Source organism: Centropristis striata, chromosome 5 (genome assembly GCF_030273125.1).
Source record: "Centropristis striata isolate RG_2023a ecotype Rhode Island chromosome 5, C.striata_1.0, whole genome shotgun sequence".
NCBI classification, from domain to species: Eukaryota; Metazoa; Chordata; class Actinopteri; order Perciformes; family Serranidae; genus Centropristis; species Centropristis striata.
The window spans coordinates 34591419-34612356 of record NC_081521.1 but is presented as its reverse complement, the minus strand read 5'-3'; the positions used below and the strand labels follow the sequence as shown (position 1 = coordinate 34612356).

Here is a 20938-nt window from a genome sequence, read left to right as displayed (position 1 = left end):
AATGCATTTTCATTTATTTTCACATTGATTTGTTTGTTTATTATTCTGTGTATACATATTTATGTATTTAAAAAAATAAATAATAAAATATGTGTATATATAATATATACTATTTTATTTATTGCATAAAATTACTCAATCTCCTTACTGTATAGCTTCACTTTTTTATTTACATTTAACTACATTTATTTACATTTTGTTTATATAATTTCTTTTTCCACCCTTATTTCCATTTTCCTTGTTTTTTTAATAAAAATAAACAAATACAATTACTATATTTATATTAATATAGTATTAAATAATACAGATTTAATAAGCAAATAAAGTATTTTTCATTTTATTATATATTGTCTTTATATTTACACATTTATTTGTTATTTCATATATTTTTATTGATGTTTTAAAATTGTTGATTATTTTATGTATTCCTAATTATATTTCCCCATTTGTTTTCAGTTTATTCTTTTTTGTGACACTCCTATGGCTCCATACACAGATGCACCCTCACACATAGAAGCACACCCACATCGGCATGCTAGAATACAAAATGGACTGATCGTTATCTGGGCTATTGTGGTGCCTTTTAGTCATGCTTCTCAAACCACAGTCAAAACGTATTCACACAGACTTTGACAGCCTCATATACTCAATTTAGATTTCACAGACCTGAAGACAGAGATGACAGGGAGTTGATTTGCAGTAACTGCAGCTCTTTGACCTCCACAAATTCCAAAATCTATTCTTATTTCAAGATAAAGGAGTTCAATTTGCTTTCAGATCTTATTTTCTCTCATAAAGAAACCTGTATACTGCCCATTTCCTGTCCCTCAGCGGACGATAGGTCTGCTACTTCAATACCATTTCAGTTTCCGCTATTGCACAAGCTCGTCACTGGGGACCATTTCAATAGCTACTTTTCCAGAGGTAACTGTTTCAAAAGGCCTTGCTGAGGTCCTGACACCAGTGAAATAGATCTAAGCCTATTTCTGCAAAGACCCCTAAGTGCCTTCTTTTGGTTCCTGTTCAAATGCAGTGATTGGTTGCAGACGCATTGGAAGGAAAAAAGATATAGGTAGCACCAAAGAAAAATAAATGTCTTTTCAGTGGGGTGATGAGGAGGGCCAGTAATTTAGAGTTTTAGAAAACAAACATTGTAGTTAAGGCCATAGTATGATGTGCACGTCCTACTGCCAACCAGCCTTTCTCTATTAGCTGCACCATTGGAGCCAAAACAGCATTAGAGTGGAATCATGCTTTTTTTTTTGCCGGCTTCATTTGTCAAATGGATAATTATGTCGAAAGTGAAGATGGATATTGAAAAAGGAAAAAAATGTTCAGACGTTCTTGATAGACATCAACAGAACACCGGCAGTTGCCATTGACCAAGTGTTTCCATGATATCAGTGTGTGTGTTTATGTGTGTACGTGTGTGTAAATGATCGTACGTATGAGTGAATGTTCCGCACTTAGCCTCCTAGTCGTTCCACATCAATCTCATTCTAATGAAAGGCGCCTTGCTCTTGTCAAACCGTGGCTCCAACTGTTTTTTCTTTTAATTTGATTTGGGGATGGTTCGGATTTTTCTTGGCCCCTGGATCACGTTGATAAAAAATTCCACCTCAGCATAATTCAGCTACATTGACGTGATTCATAGATAAAATAACAGAGGCCAGCGTGTAGTTCAAACATATGGGAGAGAGGTAGGAGGGGTTTGTGACAAAGGTGAGACTGCCCGGCTATCAGAGCCAATCATGGAGGGTGTCACTGAAGCAAGCCAACTGTTGATTATCCTATGTATCGCCATGTCCTATTGTCTCGAAACAACAAACAAAAAAGACAGAATAAAGATCGAGACAGCAGCGACAGCATCATATTTTGGGATACTATCTCAGGTAGTGATAGGACACCATAGTGGCAGCATGACGGCTGATAGGAGTCGATGATGAAAGAAGAAAGCAAGGATAAACTGGTCTTATCAGAGAGAGGGTGGTGTGTGGGTTTGCCTGTAAGTACATATGCCTGTATGACCTTTTTCACCCTTAGTCCATCAATAGAAATGTTATCCCTCCTTCTGTTCGGAGGTCCAGCCCGAGGGTCAACCACTTAACCTGGTGTTAACCTCTGAAATTACTGGAGTAAAATATAGACATGTGGAAAACAGTGTGTGTGCATGTGTGTGGGTGGGCATGTGTCTCGGGGGGGAAAGAGACATGCAGACAAAAACCAATGTTGGCAACGCTAAAAGGAAAAGTTTTAATTGACCTAGATAGGCCCAGCTGTGTGATGCACCTGGAGTATCAAGACAGCCAATATTGCAAACCCTTAACCCTCACCTACGTTACACTCCTGGCCTATCAGCAGACAATCTTATCACAGAGAGGAAAACAAGCGCTGGCCTCCACTCACCACTTCTCTCCTCATTTGGTTTTGATTTGTGTTATAGCTGGAGAGCACCTGAGAAGACTCCCATTCCTGAGTCGATAACGGGAGATAGCAACATATTCCACGTAATCTGGTAATACTGCGGGCTGTTCTCATGATTGGTTCCTATGCAGGGCTGAACAATAAGGATTGCTCAATTGTAAAATGACACATTAGGCTTGAAATCTAACAACTAAAAATAATTAAACGCACATTTTTGTATTGAGCTGATGGTGAAGTAGCTAAGGAGTCAGCCATCATGCTTCCTTCTCATTTCTGTTAGGTGTTGCACATGCGATTGGACATTTGTGTAAAAATGACTGCAACCAGGAGACTGGGACACCAATGTTCATGTCCTGTTCGTATCCCGTTAAATGCTATGTATGTGAGTCACTTTTTATAACCCTAACCCTGTCCGATTTTCCTAACCTGAAACAAGTAGCTATGATGCCTAAACCTAACAACATAGTTACATTTTCCAAAATTAACATGTTCAAAACAGCAACAAGTCAAATTTCGTAGGATATCAAACCAACCCATTCATGGGTCAAAAGAGGCAAAGTTAAGAGTGATAAAGATCTTTATAAAAATCCAGTTTTATCCTGTCAGGACACTTTTAATGGGCTGATTTCACCTCTGTATTTCGGAGTCTAGTGATGGCAAAAGATAATAAGAAGATAAGCATAAGAGACTTGAACCGAACGGCTAGGGAGAGCAACGTCGAGCAAGGTTGTCTTCGAAACTTGTTTTCAGGAAGGGCTTTTAGGGCGACAGCTTCCCTTAGAAACATCCTCTGCTAGTTCCAAGCTGCAATTAGATCAGAAATAGATGGTGCATCTTTGATATTAGAGCGGAGCATTTGATGAGAGGGGATGTCTTTGATATGTCAGGTAGATGAGTAACCAGTCTGCGGGCATTGCTGCCCTCTCATTAATGCATAGACATGCAGTCTGCCTCTCAGTCGCCTCTCTTCATGCACCGTCTGACTGACAGTTGCGTGCAGGTTTTGTGTATTTGAATTAAGTGCAGATTCACTGATCAAAGCGCTAAATGAAGGCTTAATGAGAGGGATCTGAGATCAATTGAATACAGTTTAGAAATAAGGAGTTACAGGTAGAGAAAGGGCTGGAGGGACGGGCAATTACGCTTCTTATTATCAATATCAATGCCGCAATGAATCAAAGGGAGATTTGCCACATGCTTTGTGCGTTCATTTAATCATATCGTTTGAGGTTCAAAGGGATTAGCTGTGTGCACTTTGATACTATAGAGTTGAGCGAGGAGATAAGAGGCATCATGATACCGTTTATATGTACGAATGGTGCTTCAGAAGGGACACAGTGTGTGTGTGTGTGTTTGTTGCTCATAAGATTTTATTCCCTCTTTTCCCCGTAGTGTAAAACAGGATGAAAGCTGGACTTCTTGCCATAAGCAGATTTGTGTTAGTTTGTAAGAATGTGCAGAGGGCCAAAAGAGGGGAAAAGTGAAAAAAATATCAAAGGTAGTGACTGCAGCTTGTAGTAGCCTGCAGTAAAATGGAAATGGGGGGCTGTAGAAATGAATTGGAAAGGAAGGAGATAGAGTGGAGGAGGGCAGGGAGGTAGAGCCTAACATCAAACAATTTATCACTCTACCAGTCACAACATGCCTGGCCCTTGCCTCTCCCTGTGCTACCAACAAGTGCTGTGGACCCACATCAAACACTTTCGCTCTTGAGTCGACCGTGTTTGTGTTTAGAGCTTCAGTTTGTTTTTCTAAGCGCCATAACTTGTTGTAATTATAATGTGTTTACCATAACCTGCTATGCTTCATCTGGCTAAATCTCCTAGACGGGAGTGGATGTCAGAAATCTGCTTCTCCCTGCCTTGGAACATCATCATCGTCTCAGCATATTTCCAGAAATGGTCAGCCGGCTATAAAAATTGGCTTTAGGGCAGGAACATCCTCCTTGGATGAGTTACAAAGCAACAGAACGTCTCCATAAAGTGTTAGAACATGAGAGCGATACAGAGGAAGCAAGATCAATGGGGCTGTAAAACACTGGGAGGATTGTCTCTGGACAAACACTACAGATGGAGCCGCATCCAAGACCCCCACCCCCTTTTTTCCCCAATGCAGGCAAATGTCAGCATCGATGTTCAGCATCACTCTGCACTGTGTGGTTCTGATTATTACGCCATCGGCTATATCTGACCTTTACCATTTTTACAATTGCAAAAGTTTAGATCAGTAATTCAATACACCATAATAAATCAAAGTCTTGAATTTAATTCTCCAACTTCGAGGTGTCACAAAACTTTATTGTTCGGCTTTTCTTCGACTCTTCTGATCCAGCTTGACTGCGGCTCAAAGTCAACCGAACGGCTATCCAGCTAACCTTCTGCTTTCATCGTCATTAGCTCATGCCTCACTGGCTGCAGCTGCAAGAATTAGCAAAGAACACAGCGGACTGTTCAAACACCCCATGCAGAAACACACATTTGGCAGGCTTCAAAAGTAGAAGAATCAGGTGAAGGCTGACATTCACACACAGTCACACCCTTAGGGCATATCTGTGAGCAGCCTTTGTCAAACGAGAGACTTAGCTGAGTTCTGCTGAGTGGTCAAATCAGATATCGGCCAGGTCGACCGAAAAAATGTTCCAAAAGTTTTGTTACGGCATGTGTGCTTTCATCAGCCCTATCAGAGTAAAACCAATACCTTCTACTTTGTGAAGCACTGGCTAAATTGTGCCTGTAGCACAGATTATAGAAGTCAAAGAATGTGGCCTAGAGGCAGACTCAACGTCTTGTTTTATTTCTATTTTAACATATTGTTTAATTTGTCACAAGCCAAGAAAAGTATAAAGAATCAAGTCTTTTTCGGCATTTAGTGTCTTGGCACCGATAGCAAAACAAAAATGATACACAACTATACCTATAGCTAATTCTATTTCACAAGAAAAACATCTTTGCTTGTTTCATTTTCCCCCATCCTGTCCTGAAGTTCTCCTATAATGTGATGTTTGTTTTGGCACAGGCCTGTGTCTACGTGTGTACTGCTCCTGCTGAGCTGTCCAGCTGAAACAAAGTCAAGGGGGGGCAAGAAAGCAGCGGCTTGGATGCTGAGCACAGAACCTGCTCTCTAAACACTTTAAAGACCATATATTCACTCTCTGAGTGAATATCAGGTTCCCTTCGCCTCCCTCTTTTGTGCAGCCATCCCAGGATCTTCTAGCGTATTGCTGCAGGCAGTTTCTTGGTAGGAGAGATCAGAGGCAGGCCAGAGTCATCAATCCCCATCACTGAGGTCCGTGCGTATCAGCGGCTCGACAGGGACTGACTGTTTCTTGTCATGCATGAGTTGTGACAATGGAGTTTTATTAATTGAATGTGAGCTGAATGATTTTGTACTCACAGTTCTGATAACAGGTGCAGTCGGTGGAAGGCTCTGGGCTGGATCTCACTGATGTTGTTCATGCTCAGATCCCTAGAGAGAGAAAAAAGGGGCATCAGTATCAATCAATGTATGCCTTATCAATGTCCTTTGACGTTACTCGTGGCATGTAAAATTACAAATGTTTAGAAAGCGGTTTTCACATGGCGATCAATCATCAAGAGTGGGGAGTAGTACGCAGAAAAGGTTAGAGGGTGAGGTAGAGAGGTTGGAGGACGAGAGGGAGGAGAGGGAGATGTAGAAGAGAAATTTTCCCCAATGAATCATTGTTGGGCAGCTGTAATTTCCTCCTCGTCCCAGTGACTCTTTCTCTTTTCCAGATGTCTCACTCTACCTTCTCTCAGATTTGACCCCGCAGTCTCCCTCCATATCTATCTATCTCCCTCTCCTCTTCTTTTTTCCTCCTCAGGTTTCTCAGGAGACCACTGTCTTCCCCCTTTGTTCATGGCTGTAGCATAGACACACTCCATTTCTCTGCCTCTCTGACACACTCTGACGTGAGAGGGTGTGCTTCGGGTGAGTGTTGACGCAGCTGCGTTGCGGTCAAAGAGGGAGAGGCGCAGGGCGCTCGAATACATGCACACGCATTGAACACACACGTAACCTACTTTTTTAACACTTGGGATAGTATGAGGACAACTTATGTGTCAGCCTCTGGTAGAAAACATACATAACCTCGTGGCCTCGGTCATGTCAGGTCATCTCTTTGATAAACACAATGAAAGCAAAGAGGTGCTACGTCACCCCTTCTTTGCTTTCACAGCCCTTGGGGTCTCGCATGAGTCTTCAGGAGTGAAGCTTGTATGTGCGTGTGTGGTTGTGTGTGTATGACACTAACCATTGCTCATAAAGCCAGACCACCGGGCTAGCAAGTGTAAACTGTGCTCTCAGAAGCCCTTTGCAGTTGGGAGTTTTGACACACTGGCTGTTTGTTTGTGAAGTCAGCCAAGCTGACGGGGGGCTGGATGAATCTATCCGCAGGCCTGATCTATATTCAGCTTCAAGGGAGATGTGGAAAGAAACACTGCATGGCAATATTGTGGCTCACCAGTTTGGGTTTTTGAGTAGCATGTCATATTTAGCAGTTGTGACAAGACAAACTCACAGTTTGGTGCCCTGTCAAGGATAACATTTAACATCAGGCGGTCAGGATGTGGACACCCACTGTCACTTTGTGTGAGGAGGTGTGTTCTCAGTATGTTCTCAGCGTTAACCGTGTCCGTTTGCTATTAGATTTTGTAGGTCAGATAATTATGGTATGTAGCACTCTTACAGCCTCTGCTGACATTGAATATTTTCCTTATGAAAGCATAATTTTGGCATGTTGGTTTTCCTGCATGGGAATTTCCTGTTACACATGCCCCCTCCTGGGAGGTCTGACTGCAGAGAGAGGGCTTCAAGGTGTAACTCAGGGACACATAGGCAGGGTGGATGCTTTCGATCAGTGCGGAGAGCAGATGGCGGATTCTCTAATGACATTGCTTTTGTCTGCAATAGAACATAATAGGGCATTATAATTCCATGCACCATCACTGACCTTAACTTGTCTGTGACTAGCATGTCCCTTTATTGTAAAGGTCAACACAAGCACAAGAGTGGGGTGATACACATTACTGCTGCAGAGAATGGTAATGCATATTGACAGCTGATGGTGGTAATGCACCATAAAAGAAAGCAATGTGCTAATAAAAAAGGAGAAAAAAGAGGAAGGCGGCAGGTCAAAGTAAATGATGCAGGTGTCGAAACATTCAGAACAGCTTTGTGAATGTTTTAGGTGGTGTAGGGCTTAACAGAATGCAGTTATGTAGCCATGTTTGTTTACCAAACTCCAACGGCTTCTTTAAATATCATAGCCTCGTTATGTGTCCATAGACAGAGAGGGCACCAAGTCACAAGTAAGTCTTAAGTATTGCACTCAAGTCCCAAGTCCTACACTTTGACTTTTAAGTTATAAACTAGCCATAATACACTCTTCACCAAACATAACACCATTTTAAAAACAGAGTAATACAATTTTAAATTTACCGTAAAAAGCTTTTTAAAATGTTGTATTTATTTGTTAAAATGACTTTAACACAAATGCGACGGAACTTCATCATCATCATTAAAATAGTGCAGCTTACTTTGCACTTTCATAAAATATGAAGGTATTATGAAGTATTTTCGAGTCAAAAGGCTCACGTCCAAGTCAAATCACAAGTCATCAGGTTAAAGTCCAAGTCAATTTGCAAGACTTTTTGTGGTTTTGTCAAGTCAAGCAAAAAGTCATCAAATTTGTGACACAAGTCCAATTCAAGTCCAAGTCTTGAGGCTGGAGTCCACATGTCTGCCCATTAAATCTTCTCATCTTATCAGTTTATGTAAAAAATATCACATTTGCAAATGAAAGACACATTCAAAATGTTCTTTTTAGTGCACATCAGCTCCTCAAATGTAATGCAGCGCAATGGATACCTTTCTTTATTAGCAACGAATGGAATGATTCCATAAATTTAAGCAAATTAACACGCAATAATGTGTAGTTTATTACTTTTTTCCCACCAGTGTGGCTGGCTTCAGGTCTCCTGCTCAACAAATGCACTGTGGTGATGTCATGTGAGTTATATACTTCATGTTTGTCCTCACTTTTGGAACAATCTGCTCAGGCTCCAGGCAGTTATTTGGGAATGAATGAAACAAGTGTAATGCACTACTGCTTGATTAAAGTCAAGGGTAAATATAAGTGATAACAAAGTTGCCATGGAGATGACACAGCCAGCAGTAACGGCAAACCAATTGACATAATCAAGGGCGGGTGACATCACATATAACACAGGAAGCGCACAATCACCTCATGGGGCCTCATGAACAATACACATACACACCTTAATCCTATTCATTGTCTGTGTACTAATATTCCTCTGAGAAAAATATTTATTGGAACATTCTGGAGGGGATCATTAACGCATAGCAACACACACACATGCAGGCTCACACACTGACACACACACACACACGCCACCCGGCTTCTGGGATGCGCCCACGGATGGAGAAAACTCTCCATTATCTGGTCCTGATTAAATAAGCCATAAACAAACGTTGTGTGAAGTCCATAACAGCGGCCTCACTCAGACAGAATAAACATGCAGCAGTGGAGAGAGAAAATGTTTAAAAATAAAGACACACAGTGGTGAGTCATGGGGAAAGGTTGAATGCAGCTCAGCTCTGCTGTGCTCTCCAACCAGCTCATTGGGAAGCCGGAGAGAGAGAGAGACATTTCTGCTGTGCAGGCCAAGGCCTCCGCTGACAACTTGACGTATCGTTGGAAGGCGCTGCGCTATGGCTTGTTTTTAAAATCAAATAACAGCTGTGGCTTTTTTAAACCATGATAATTATGATTGATGACTACCACATGTGCATTGTGTCGGCTGGCGCTGTGACGTGCAGATATTTCAGCGCAAATAAACGGCCGCAAAAGAAATGAGAAAGGGAGCGCTTAAAGGTTTTGCAGGCTCCTCAGAGTATGGGAGTTTAACAATTACAATTGGGGTTTCTGCGTCCCCATTTTATGGGCACCTCAGATGTGTGTGTGTCAGAGAGAGAGAGAGGGAGACTGCAAGTATGTGTGTCAGTATCTGTGTGTGCAGTGCAATATTTTTTCCATTTATAGGTGACTGCGGTGTGTGTGGTAAGATGTCTGTCGCTCATTTTCACACCCCTATTGTTTCCAGTGAGCCTGCAGATGTGGTGGGTACAGTCCCTGGTCACGCTTTCACCACATCATACATGGATGCTGCCAGGGCATGGAAACAGTTTGCTGTGTGGGTCTGTCTGTGTGTCTGAAGGACAGAATGGAAGTTCATGTGGTTTCTTTTCTTTATTTTTCATGCGAGTATTCAGAAGGGAGGCGTCCTGCCCTATCTTGGCCATCGCGGCGTCAAGAAAGCAGCCTGATATTGCTCGCAGGACAACACATCTCTCAACCAACAGAGCCACACAGGACATCTCCTCCCCTCAGATCTCTGTCTGCCGCTGAATGACGAACTAAAGACTCCTGAGCTGTATTTGGAGCAGAGGATGCAGACATGGAGACCCATGCTCATCCCTCAACAAACACACTCCCAAATGTGCCTCTTAACCGTTCTTTTTATCCCCCTCTGCTCTGAACCTGCAGAATGACTGACAAAGCCCACAGTGATCTCTCTCTGTTTCCCTGGGGAGGAATTACATTTTCATGTGCGTGCATGTAATTCTGTGCTTTTAAGCACAGTAGCGTGTGTGAAATTGTGGCCAGTATTGCAGCAATTTGAGAAAGTAAGAAGAAATGGGACGTTTTCCATTCCTATTCCCTCCATCGTTCCGTGATTTGCAGATACACAATGTGCTCTGATAGATCATTTATTCTTTCCTCTCTAAAGTGTGTGAGTGTGTGTACGCTTGTGTGCATGTGAATGTAAGAGAGGAAGGTTTGGCATGGGAAGAAAGGTAAAGTGCTGGATATTCGACTGCTTTATGCTGTGATTGATAGAGTAAACCAAGGCAAGGAGCTTGTCTTAAGGGGGGAACGGAAGCATGAAGAAGCAGAGGTACATTTCCATTCATCAGCCTTGGCCCTTTCTCTCCCTCTCTCTTATGCCACTCTATCGCTCACACTCGCTCTTTCTCTCCTCATCTCTGTTTCAAATTTCAACTAACGCTTGAGGTTACACAGTCCGGTAGTTACAATAATGTGATTTATCATATTTCCTCTTCGCCATCAACAGAACTACTGAAGTATGTTATCGCCACTGTGATCAAAGGCAGTGTGTGTGTGGGTGTGAATGTGCCCCTAGCTCTGTTGTAGCCAATTTCAAAGTTGAAGCATTTCTGACAAGAGATGGTTGATTTAGCGCAAAACAACTGGCCACATCATATGAAAAAAACACCCCTGTTTATGTTCGGAGAGACCCCCACACACACACTAAATCCACAGGCACTCGTACACACTCCAGGCTCCGGGTGGCTTTTGTGGTGTGGATGATGGACCACCCTGGTGGCTGAATATACCCTCAGAACAGGAGAGATGCGATCAGCAGTCAGGTGTGTGTTTTTATCGTCAATAGTGAAATGTGTCAGTCAAACAAAGCTGTGCAGGAGCAGGCTGAGGGGAGATGACTTGATACATTTCACTTTGGAGAATTCAATTGTCTCGAAGCTTAAAAAAAAAACTATATGGAAAAGTTTCTGGCATGCTGCTCAAGCATAAAATTGCATGCAGGTACAGTACAAAACAATGCAGCAAAAGCATGTAAACAAGCAGGCTTACATTGTTGCCCTTGAGAAGGATGTTTTTTCATGACTCTTATACCCCGAGGTCTTCCCTCTCACTTCCTTTCCTACTCTCTATCTCTCTCTTTCTTCTTGCCTCCCGGCCTGCCAATCCCTTTCTCACTCACTCAGGTGAAGACTCTTACCAAACAAACAGCCAATAATGACGGTAAGCTCTTCCCCTTTGAAGGCGGCTTATCTGTGAGGAACATTAGAGTAATAGATCTTTAGTAGAAATCAACAACCAGAGCCTTTCCCCGAGGGCAGGAGTTCTGTATTAGCGCTGCTAGAGCCACACCTTGGCTGTCTTTTACAGTAACTATGACAGTAATGTCTTCAGTCGGATTCAGCCAGTCTGATCCTCTCCGCTTAGTGCTTTGAAACAGTTAAGGCCATGATGAAAGAGGATCTTTTATTCCACACAATGCAACTGGTAGTCAATGCTCGGGCGCCGCCTTAAAGAGGGCCTAAATGGTTGTGTGCATTAGTGTGTGTGTGTGTGTGTGTGTGTGTGTGTGTGTGTGTGTGAGTGAGAGAGAGAGCTGGAGCAGAATGTGTGTGCGTACTATGTGTGAGGGTGAGGTCTAAGTGTGTTAGCTTTTTTCTATCTGAATAGACTGACTGCTTTGGCATTCAGTTTCTCTCATGGTCACACATGAGCTTGCACACACACGCACACACACACACACACACACACACACACACACACACACACAGGCATGCACACAAACATACAAAGAGTCAGGAAGGAGGGTACAATGCTGTCCTCCCCTCCTCCTTCCTCTAAAGATGTGTTTTTTTCTCTCTCTCTCTCTCTCTCCCAGACTTCCTGGGAGGGGTACACTGCCCTTTGTGTCCGAAGGCACTCTCTCTTTATCTTTCCCTCTCTTATTCTCTCTTTCTCTCATTCACGGGGCACAAAGAGCGAGGGAGAGGGCGAGGAGAAGTCTTTCACCTGGACAAGGAGGGCCACGGGGAGGACTCGGCCACAAAAGAGCAGAGAAACAGAGAGGCAGGGAGGAAGAGAAAAGTGGAGATAACAACAAGACAGAAAAGGGAGATGCGTCTGTGTTTTTGTGTTCCCATGTTTTGTGCTCTTTTCCGCTCGCTGCGGTTTAGGGGAGAATGACAGGCGGATGTCTGGGTGGAGAGAGCGGCTGTTTAGTCTGAGGCCATGTCATGGGAAACATATTCATGCCCTCTGGGACTTATTCATACCCTGGTATACCACACATACACACGTGCACGTACACACTCTATGTCCGCTTCTTGTCCTCCCACACACACACACCCTGTCATGAGACGGAGAGGGGGGAGGTGAAAGGTCAAGCACTTCAGTAATGGAACAGGAAGTGTTGGAACAGTCGGCACTACACAACATACAACTGCCTCCAACATGTGGACAGGACTGACAGGCAGCTGTTGTGGGTAGGACATAGCTTTGGAGGCAGAAAGGCATTCATAGCCCTGCCCATAGTTCACTAATCTGTTGTTTTGGCATGTATATTTTGTCTGGCTTTCATATATGTTCGATACATGACATGTGCCAGACAGCATGTTTTGCTCCTTCCTAAATTGAAGTGAACAGTTAGTGCCACATGAAGGAAATGTTTCATGAGCACAGGACAACCGCTTGCCACTGAAATCTGTTGAAATAATGGCAAAGACGTGTGGAAAAGGGTTACAAATTTCACCACTTTTCCACACATCCTGAAAAGGTATCCCTTACAGAGGTGTCCTTTCCTGCATGCTGATTCGAGGCAGATTCTCAGCAGCGGATACAACAGTAAATGAAACCCGATGAGTATTAGTGTCAGGCTCTATTATGACTTCATTTGGTTGAATGGCAGAAACAGGAGGACACTGGATCTAGTTAGAAGACTGCTCAAATCCACTCCTGGCTCACTCCTCCTTTACTGCTGCACTCGCAGATCTATGACCAGCTCATCTGCTCCATATATTTAACCGTACCCATGGATAACATCTAGACCTGAACTTAGATCAGCACTTGATGAAATCTTACCCCATACCAATGAGGACATGTGGCTGCTGTTGGTTTAAAGAGATTTAGTTTGGCCTCTTGCCATGCATGTAAAAAGTCCAGATTTCCTCTTTTGCTCCTTCTCAGACATGTAATAGAGACGTGAGTAAGTCTGGCTGCAGTTGTAGAGGCTCTGCAGTGGCAGAATTCCCTCCAGCCACCATTTACGGCAGATGGAATATACACCTGTGAAGTCCAGTCCAGTCGAGAATTATACTATTGCCTTCTGCCATCTTAGTGACCTGACTGCTGTTTCTGCATTCAGATCACTTTTCCTGACTAAATTAAGAGTCATCTCTTTTTCTCCCTGCGTCATTCATCTCCCTAACTTCTGTTTTCTCCATCCCCTCTTCCACTTCCTGTGCAGAACCCCCATTTGGCTACGCTATGTGTGTGCCCTGAGGTGCGTGCACATGTGTGTGACATTTAAGTGTGTCTGTGATTGCTTCTTTGTTCCCTTTAGCTAACTCCCGTCCCAGTGGTCCATTCTCCCAACCTAATCCCTGCTAGCATCGCTGTATCAGCACTGCTCTGTGGGATGCTTTGATGCTGCACAGGGGGATTGGATAGGGCATTAACCATCATTAAGTCAGTATGTGCATGTGAGTGTGTGTGCAAGCAGGCTGGTGTGTGCATACAGCCATGCTTGTGTAACATCTTTCCCTGTGTGTATTCTGCACACAAGGGGTCTTGTGGGTAGGTGTGTGTGTGTGTGTGTGTGTGTGTGTGTGTGTACATTGTTGGAAAGGGCATTAAGTATCATTAGCTCTTACTAGTCATCACCTGCACACTGCCAGCCCCACATGAGCCACTTTAGTCAGCAGGCCTGGCCAGCGATCACACAGATAGGGAGACAGAGACAGACAGACCCATGTTGAGGTACAGGGGGAACTTGGAGAGCTATGTCCTACATGCACTGCTATCAGCACTCGTGTAAACATTCTCCATGTCTGGAGCTCACTATTTTGTCACTTCACTTTCAACCACCAAACATGTTTTCAGAGTCATTTTCAGCACAAAAGTAAGTGATTAAAAGGATAGTTCATCCCCATATCTAATTGTTTTTTGCTCAGCAGCAATGTCTCTTTCCAGAAATCATGAGCCGGTTACTCAAGATAATCTACAGGCCTTGTTTTGAGCAGTAGGAACTATACTAGAAAGAAAATAGTTCCACAGTACATTTGGTAACTCACACCAAAACAATCTAGACTGATAAATAGCACTATATGAAAGACAAAAACATATGGATTCTTGATTATTGTGTTAACTGTCCCTTGAAACTTAAAGCACTAAAGCCAAGTGCTTTACAGACGGTAGAAAATAAATAGAAAAATAGAAAAGAAACAGAAGATAAGATGCAAACTACCACAAAATATAAGGTTATTCAGTCAAATCCTGAATCTGCTTGGTTTAATCCAAATTTCTCTTTTAAAAAAAATACATTTTACTGGTACAAAAACTTTTCCAACTACGATAATTCAGACACCTTGTGAATTAAACTCAAATTGCCTCTTGCAATGTTAATGAAATAAAAACATAATTCAGATATCCACTTCAAATCATAATGGGTTCTTCCATGCTGCACCCTCCAACCACATTTCATGAAAATCAGTCCAGTAGTTTTTCTTTAAACCTGCTGACAAACAGATGGACAAACTGAGCCAAAAACATGACCGCCTTCGAGGAGGTAAAAATTTGTTTAAAACAAAAATGTTTGATCTCATTCATGTGTTAACCAACCATACATGCACTGACACAAATGACAGCTTGAAAAGTCACAGGTCATGGATGCACATGTGCATGTACACGCACTAGAACAGTTAGGGACATTTGTCGTGGCCTGGCCCAGGATTAGACAATGCCTTCTCTGTAGTGGAAAAGAGAGGGCTAGTGAACTTGCACAGATTCATGCATACACACTCACACACACAAACATTCCCATGGATTCCCAGGGTTGGAAAGGGGCTGAACAGGAATCTGGGCCATGCAGGCATTCTGAATCCTCTCAGTCAGAAGCAGCCCTTCACCCCACAACCACACGTCACACGGAGCACATTCCTGGGCCCCGTGTCATACTTGCGTCACACTGCTATCACACGAAACATACAGATTTACATATTCAGTCGGTTGGCACAGGTCTAACCCGTGACAAATACCAACCACAGTTGCGTTCAATCCACATGCAGGCTCCTGTGCATAAACACATTCTCCCCAATCTCCACCTCCTCCACCCTAGTTCCTTTTAAGATCTTCTGTCGTGATTGCTTTCTACTTTTTTCTAAAGGACAGGATATGGAGCGGTACAGCACACTATGGCCTCTGTGTCTTCACTGCCTGTCGCTCCCAAAGGAATTGTCATTGTTTCCATTGTTGTCCTCTACCTGCCTACCTGCCGTCTGTCCCTGAGCGACATTTAAAAGCCTCCCAGGTTGCTCTCAGGAAACCACAAACCGCTGCACTATCCAACGCTAACTGCCAATCCCTTCTCTCCAACACCCTTCTGGCATAAATATCACTTTTGTAGCAGGCCGAAGTGGCTTTTTCTGCTGGCGTTGACCGCTGCGTCTCCTGGGAATCTAGGAGAGAGCTGAGGAATTGACACTTTGAGGCAAGTTTGCAGGAAGGAATAAAGAAATGTAGGAGGAAAGTACTTTCTGCAGAAAATTCACCTTAATGCAACTTTAAAACCAGAATAGATTAACTATAATGACGTATGCCGCTGTTTTCGTCCTCTGTATAATGCCTGTAACTGTCTTCCCCAACTCTGATCACAGCTGCTAGTTAGTTGGCTTGTAGCCAAAGCACCTCCTCTTCCAACCAACACACACACACACAGACACACGCGCGCGCGCACACACACACACACACACACACCTTGAAAACATTTACCATTTGGCATGGGTACACACCCTTCACTCTTCTCACTCTGCTGCCCTGAGCAATATGCATTCATTTCACTTTTATAGGAGACGCAGTGCACATCGGTGATTATAAATTTACATTTATTGCTGCATGACTGGCTTCAACACCTGCTTTGAACACACACACACACACACACACACACACACACATTTAAGCATTTAGTATACGACTTCTTGTTCTATCTAAAGTAAGAGACCAGGGGAAACAGGTGAGGAAAGGAGAAAAGGTGGGGGAAGAAGGATAGACAGAGAGAAAGAGAGGCGGGGGGCCAACCATAGACGTCTGGAGCCAGGACACTGATGCTGGATCTGATAGCTGCTGTATAGAGAACCCTCCACTGACAGTACACACACACACACACACACACACTGTTCTCTTTCTTTTTCTGTAATTCTCTTATTTTTGTCCTCTTATTATCCTCCTCCCCCCAGTTACCCTTACAAATTCTCTCCCTCTTTCTCCCTCTCTCTCTCTCTCTCTCTCTCTCTCTCTCTCTCTCTCTCTCAGACATGATGTTTACAGTGTGACCCCCGGTCGCTTGTGATAGGAATCATTCCATCAACATAATGGCTAAATGACACGCACACGACGGTTACAGTCACGGCCAGGATCATCGGCAGGATGTGGTCCCCAGTACAGTATGTGTGTGTTTTTGTGTATTTTTCCAATTCACATTTAAGTGTCACCAATTTCTAATCCTCACCTTCCTCCTCGTCAGTTTTCACTCCTTTTCTTCATCATCCTCTCCATTTTTCTTACACTTTTGCTTCACCTCCACTTGCTAGGAAAAAAGTCCTCCTTCCACACTCTGGGTGGTCTTCACACACACACACACACACACACATGGACACACGCATGCACGCTCACTCACACACTCCTTGGTTTTCCTCTGTCTGGTAATGCACTAGCTGTGGTTTCCTGGCCTCTGCCAAAACACCGTTAGAAGTTCACCGCACTCACCGCTACCACAAAACATCACCTAATCGCTGCTCAACTGCAGTCACAGACCAGCCTTGGACCCACACACTCTTTTCCTCTTACACACCCATGCACACACCGATGACCGCCGAAGGAAGTGTGAGATGTGTGAACATAAGCACCTGGCAACCTTAGAAACAGTCCGTGTAAAGTATATCACGTCAGCTAGATCATTTGAATTATTTTCGACATGATTAAATATTTGCTGTGAATATGCGCTCATCTATCTGGGGGAGGGCAGCTGACTAATTCATTTGCCCCCAGCTAACATTTGTGACAGACACATACTTATTGTGTCACTGTGAAGCCATCTCTTATGACTAGTTACCTCGCTCGCAGCTACACATAAAACAGCACCGTTCCCCAATGTGCATACTGTACGCTGTGTTCTCAAACTCACATTAACACACATTCACACACACACTCACGTAGACACACACCCTTGGGCACTGTCTTTCCTCTCTAATCTGATATCAAAGAGAAGGTCTTTCAAAGCATCTCACATGACAGCTCATTTCATGTGTTGCCCACGGAAATGATTATTGTCATAAATCTCTACCCACTCTGCTCTGAGTTGCTCGGAGCACCTTTGCCTCTGAATAGTTGAACTCCTTTGCAGTCAACCTGTATTCAACTCAGTGTGGTGATACAATATTTTTTTTTTTATTCGTATTACATGATGTATCTGCCGTTATGCATTCGGGGCATCCAGATGTGCAGAAAACACTAGAAAACAGTCATGCATAGCCTGGATTGCCCTCTCTGCCACTATAGCATGAACAGTTGTGCTCACTTTGAAGAGCTCTCCGATGACACGGGTGAATGATGTCATATACTTTCACAGCGTTGTGTGGATGTGGTTTGTAATGTGGACTGTTCCCAAGCAAATCCCTGTGACCTCGGCAGCCTACAGTATGTGCTGGGAGGCTAATCCAGAATCCTCAGCACAGCGGGGCATGCTGGACAGTTCGACAGATCCTGCTGGAGTTTGGACCAGCTCTACACTGTTGTAACCTTTTATACTCCAGGACGAAACTGTAGCCTGCTGTGCAGAGATCTGGGCTGTGTGTGTGTGTGTGCGTGTATGCGTGTGTGTGTGTGTGTTTGTGTGTGTGTGTGTGTGTGTGTGTGTGTGCGTGTATGCGTGTGTGTGTGTGTGTGTGTGTGTGTGTGTGTGTGTGTGAGCATGTGGGCAGGGTGAGGAAGGGGAGGTTGTTCTGTTTGTGTTTGATGATTTTTATCAGCAAGGCAAAAGAGAAATCTGTGATTCTCTTATCTTAATTTGTTGCGGCATCTCTCCTGCTGTCCCACATTCCCCTCTTCTCCCCTCTGCAGTAATGTGTATGTAAATGTGTGGGTGTGTGTGGGTGACTGTGTGTGGGCGTGTGCGGTTGGTCTCTGAGTTTATTTATCTTATTCTAAATCAGCCCTCAAACTCACTAATTGGTCCAGTTCCACTGTTAGGTAACGAGGGGAAATGAGCAATTACTCTTGTGTTTGTAGGGAATGAGTGTGTTTGTGTGTATTTATATGTGTGTGTGTGTGTGTGTGTGTGTGTGTTAAGAGCAGTGTATACTTCAACAGAGAGAGACTCAGGTCATCACTGTCTTTATTTTAGTGGAAGATTTTGAGGCTCAACACTCTCCTTCTCAGATTCATCCCTCCTTGTATGTCAGTATATATGTGAGTGTGCTGGCTCAGTTGTGTGACATGGCCCAGCGTTGCGCCAACCGTCTGATGTTCTCATAGGTAGAGTGATTCCTGGATGGAGTCAGAGAGTGTATTTCACCATCCATAAACTCTACATGTGTTTTAACTCTCAAACAAACACAGTGAACTCTGGCCGTCGCAGGCTCCCATGACAGCTGAAGAGTCAGGCATCATTCAACTAGTCTTTTATGTGTCTCTTTTAGAGTCGTTTGCTACATAAACTGTTGATCTTTCCCTCCCTCCCTCTCAATGCTGACCCTCCACTCATGTAATACTTGTAGAGCCCCTAGTGAGCAACTGCTCTATCACACCCTGTTTCCTGGATTTGACTTCTATCAGTTCAATATCAGTTATCACAAAGTGTCTGTAATCTGTCCTCAGAGGATTACGCAGTGAAGCAATTTGAAAAATCTGGCTTTAAGCCACAGCAGGGTGGTGTAAGAAAACTGCTCAGTCTTTTTACATCATCTTATTCCTCGTAAAGAAAACCTTCTGACCTTCTGGCGGTGAAGTGGGCTTAATTCCTGCAGTTCATTATGGTAAAAACTGTGAGTTACACTAATGATTTCTTATATTATTTTCACTATGTGCGACTTCTCCAGCCAGCCTTTCAAACATATACTTTAGTCAAAGGATTCAAAGAAGGTATTTCCTTCAAAGAGGCATTTTGTCACTTTATCAAGTAAAAGAAAATAGAGAATTTAATGAATTTTTTTTCCATATCACATGCCAGTCATTTCAGTGTTTTTTCGTTCTGGTATCTAACAAACGCGAGATACAAATTAGTGACATAAAACTGGTCATTACACATTTAAACATCTGTTCAAACGCTTCCTCTTTCACACACACAAACACTTACTTGTGTCATGTGCTTTCAGCTTGCACACATGCAAATACACTTGCATAGATGTACACAAAGGCATATACACACACACACACACACTCTCATGCTGCGTCTCCAGTTGGCGCTCAGAAACCTGATACTGAAAGAAGTGGTCCAGTAATTTTGCCATAGTGGTCAACACACACACTCTCTCTCTCTCTCTCTCTCTCTCTCTCTCTCTCTCTCACACACACACACACACACACACACACACATACACACATGTTCCCTCTTGGCCCTGTCTGTTTTCATATGCATGCAGGTTCTGCTGCTGTTTCCCCGTCACACATCCAGGCAAATGTTGCCTTCTGCTCTGTTTTCAAAAGAGGAATCCCAGCTTGAATTGCCCTTTTTCTTTTTTTCTTTTCCTATTACAAATGATTGATCAAGAGATCACCTGGGACTCATGATTGGCAGGCATGATTTTATTTTTCATACAAAACAAATTTTCATGATGAAGGAGAAAAGGAAGTGAAGAAGATTGGGGGTCACGGAAAATGACTAAGGGATGAGATGCAAAGTGGAAACACAAGAAAAGTTTGATTGGGATGAAGAAAACAGTCAGGACACAGTGATAGGCCTGGAGGTGTAAAGGTTAAAGTGAAAAGGGACAAGCTAACACACCCAGGATGTCCCTAACTGTTCTCACAGTAAGATCTGGTACTCACAGGTAGGTGGTGAGAGGGCTGAGGTTAGTCGGCACAGACGATAGTCCCAACTCTGAGCAGTCCACCATGATGAAGATCCCATCTTCTTCACACTGGCACGGAGACGGGCACAGCGCTGCGGCGGGCCCCTGTCTCTCCTGGATCCGTCCGTACCCCCACACTCCGGGGGTGGACCCCCAAACTCCTCCAGCCGCGCAGAGAAGCAGAAGCACAGGCAGCATGTCTGACTGTCCACCTGTCTGCAACTACACCTGTACAGATTTCTGTCTTGTCACACTCTCTTTTTGTCCTCTCTGATGCTTGAAGAGGCAGTTTTGATCAAGTGAGGAAGTTCCAATGACTCTTTGCTTTTCCAAATACTCCTGGCTCTGTTAAAAAGCCTCTGTCACAAGTTCTATCTCCTCATCTCTCAAAGTCTCTCAGTCACCACTTCATCCCCAGGGGTTAACTTGGTTGTAACTTCTTGCCCCTCTTCCCTCTCACTGTGCCCTCTCCTTTCTCACCGTCTTTCTCCCCCAAACACAGTCACTCTTTATCCCTCTCTCTCTTTCTCTCACTCCTTGTATATATCTCTTGCTCTCTCTGTCTCTCTCT

The 20938-nt window shown here is 43.6% G+C and overlaps 1 protein-coding gene across 1 annotated transcript in view; it reads right to left on the bottom strand.

Moving 5' to 3' along the window:
• The window catches only part of LOC131972072 (leucine-rich repeat-containing G-protein coupled receptor 6), a 43785-nt gene extending 23124 nt beyond the window's left edge, over positions 1–20661 (bottom strand). The window contains exons 1-2 of the mRNA XM_059333824.1: positions 20345–20661; positions 5818–5889 (exon numbers count right to left, since the gene is read on the bottom strand). Of these exons, the coding sequence (XP_059189807.1) occupies positions 5818–5889; positions 20345–20565 (293 nt within the window). The 5' untranslated portion in view covers positions 20566–20661. The remainder of the gene's footprint in view (positions 1–5817; positions 5890–20344) is intronic.
• Between the last annotated feature and the right edge of the window lie 277 nt (positions 20662–20938).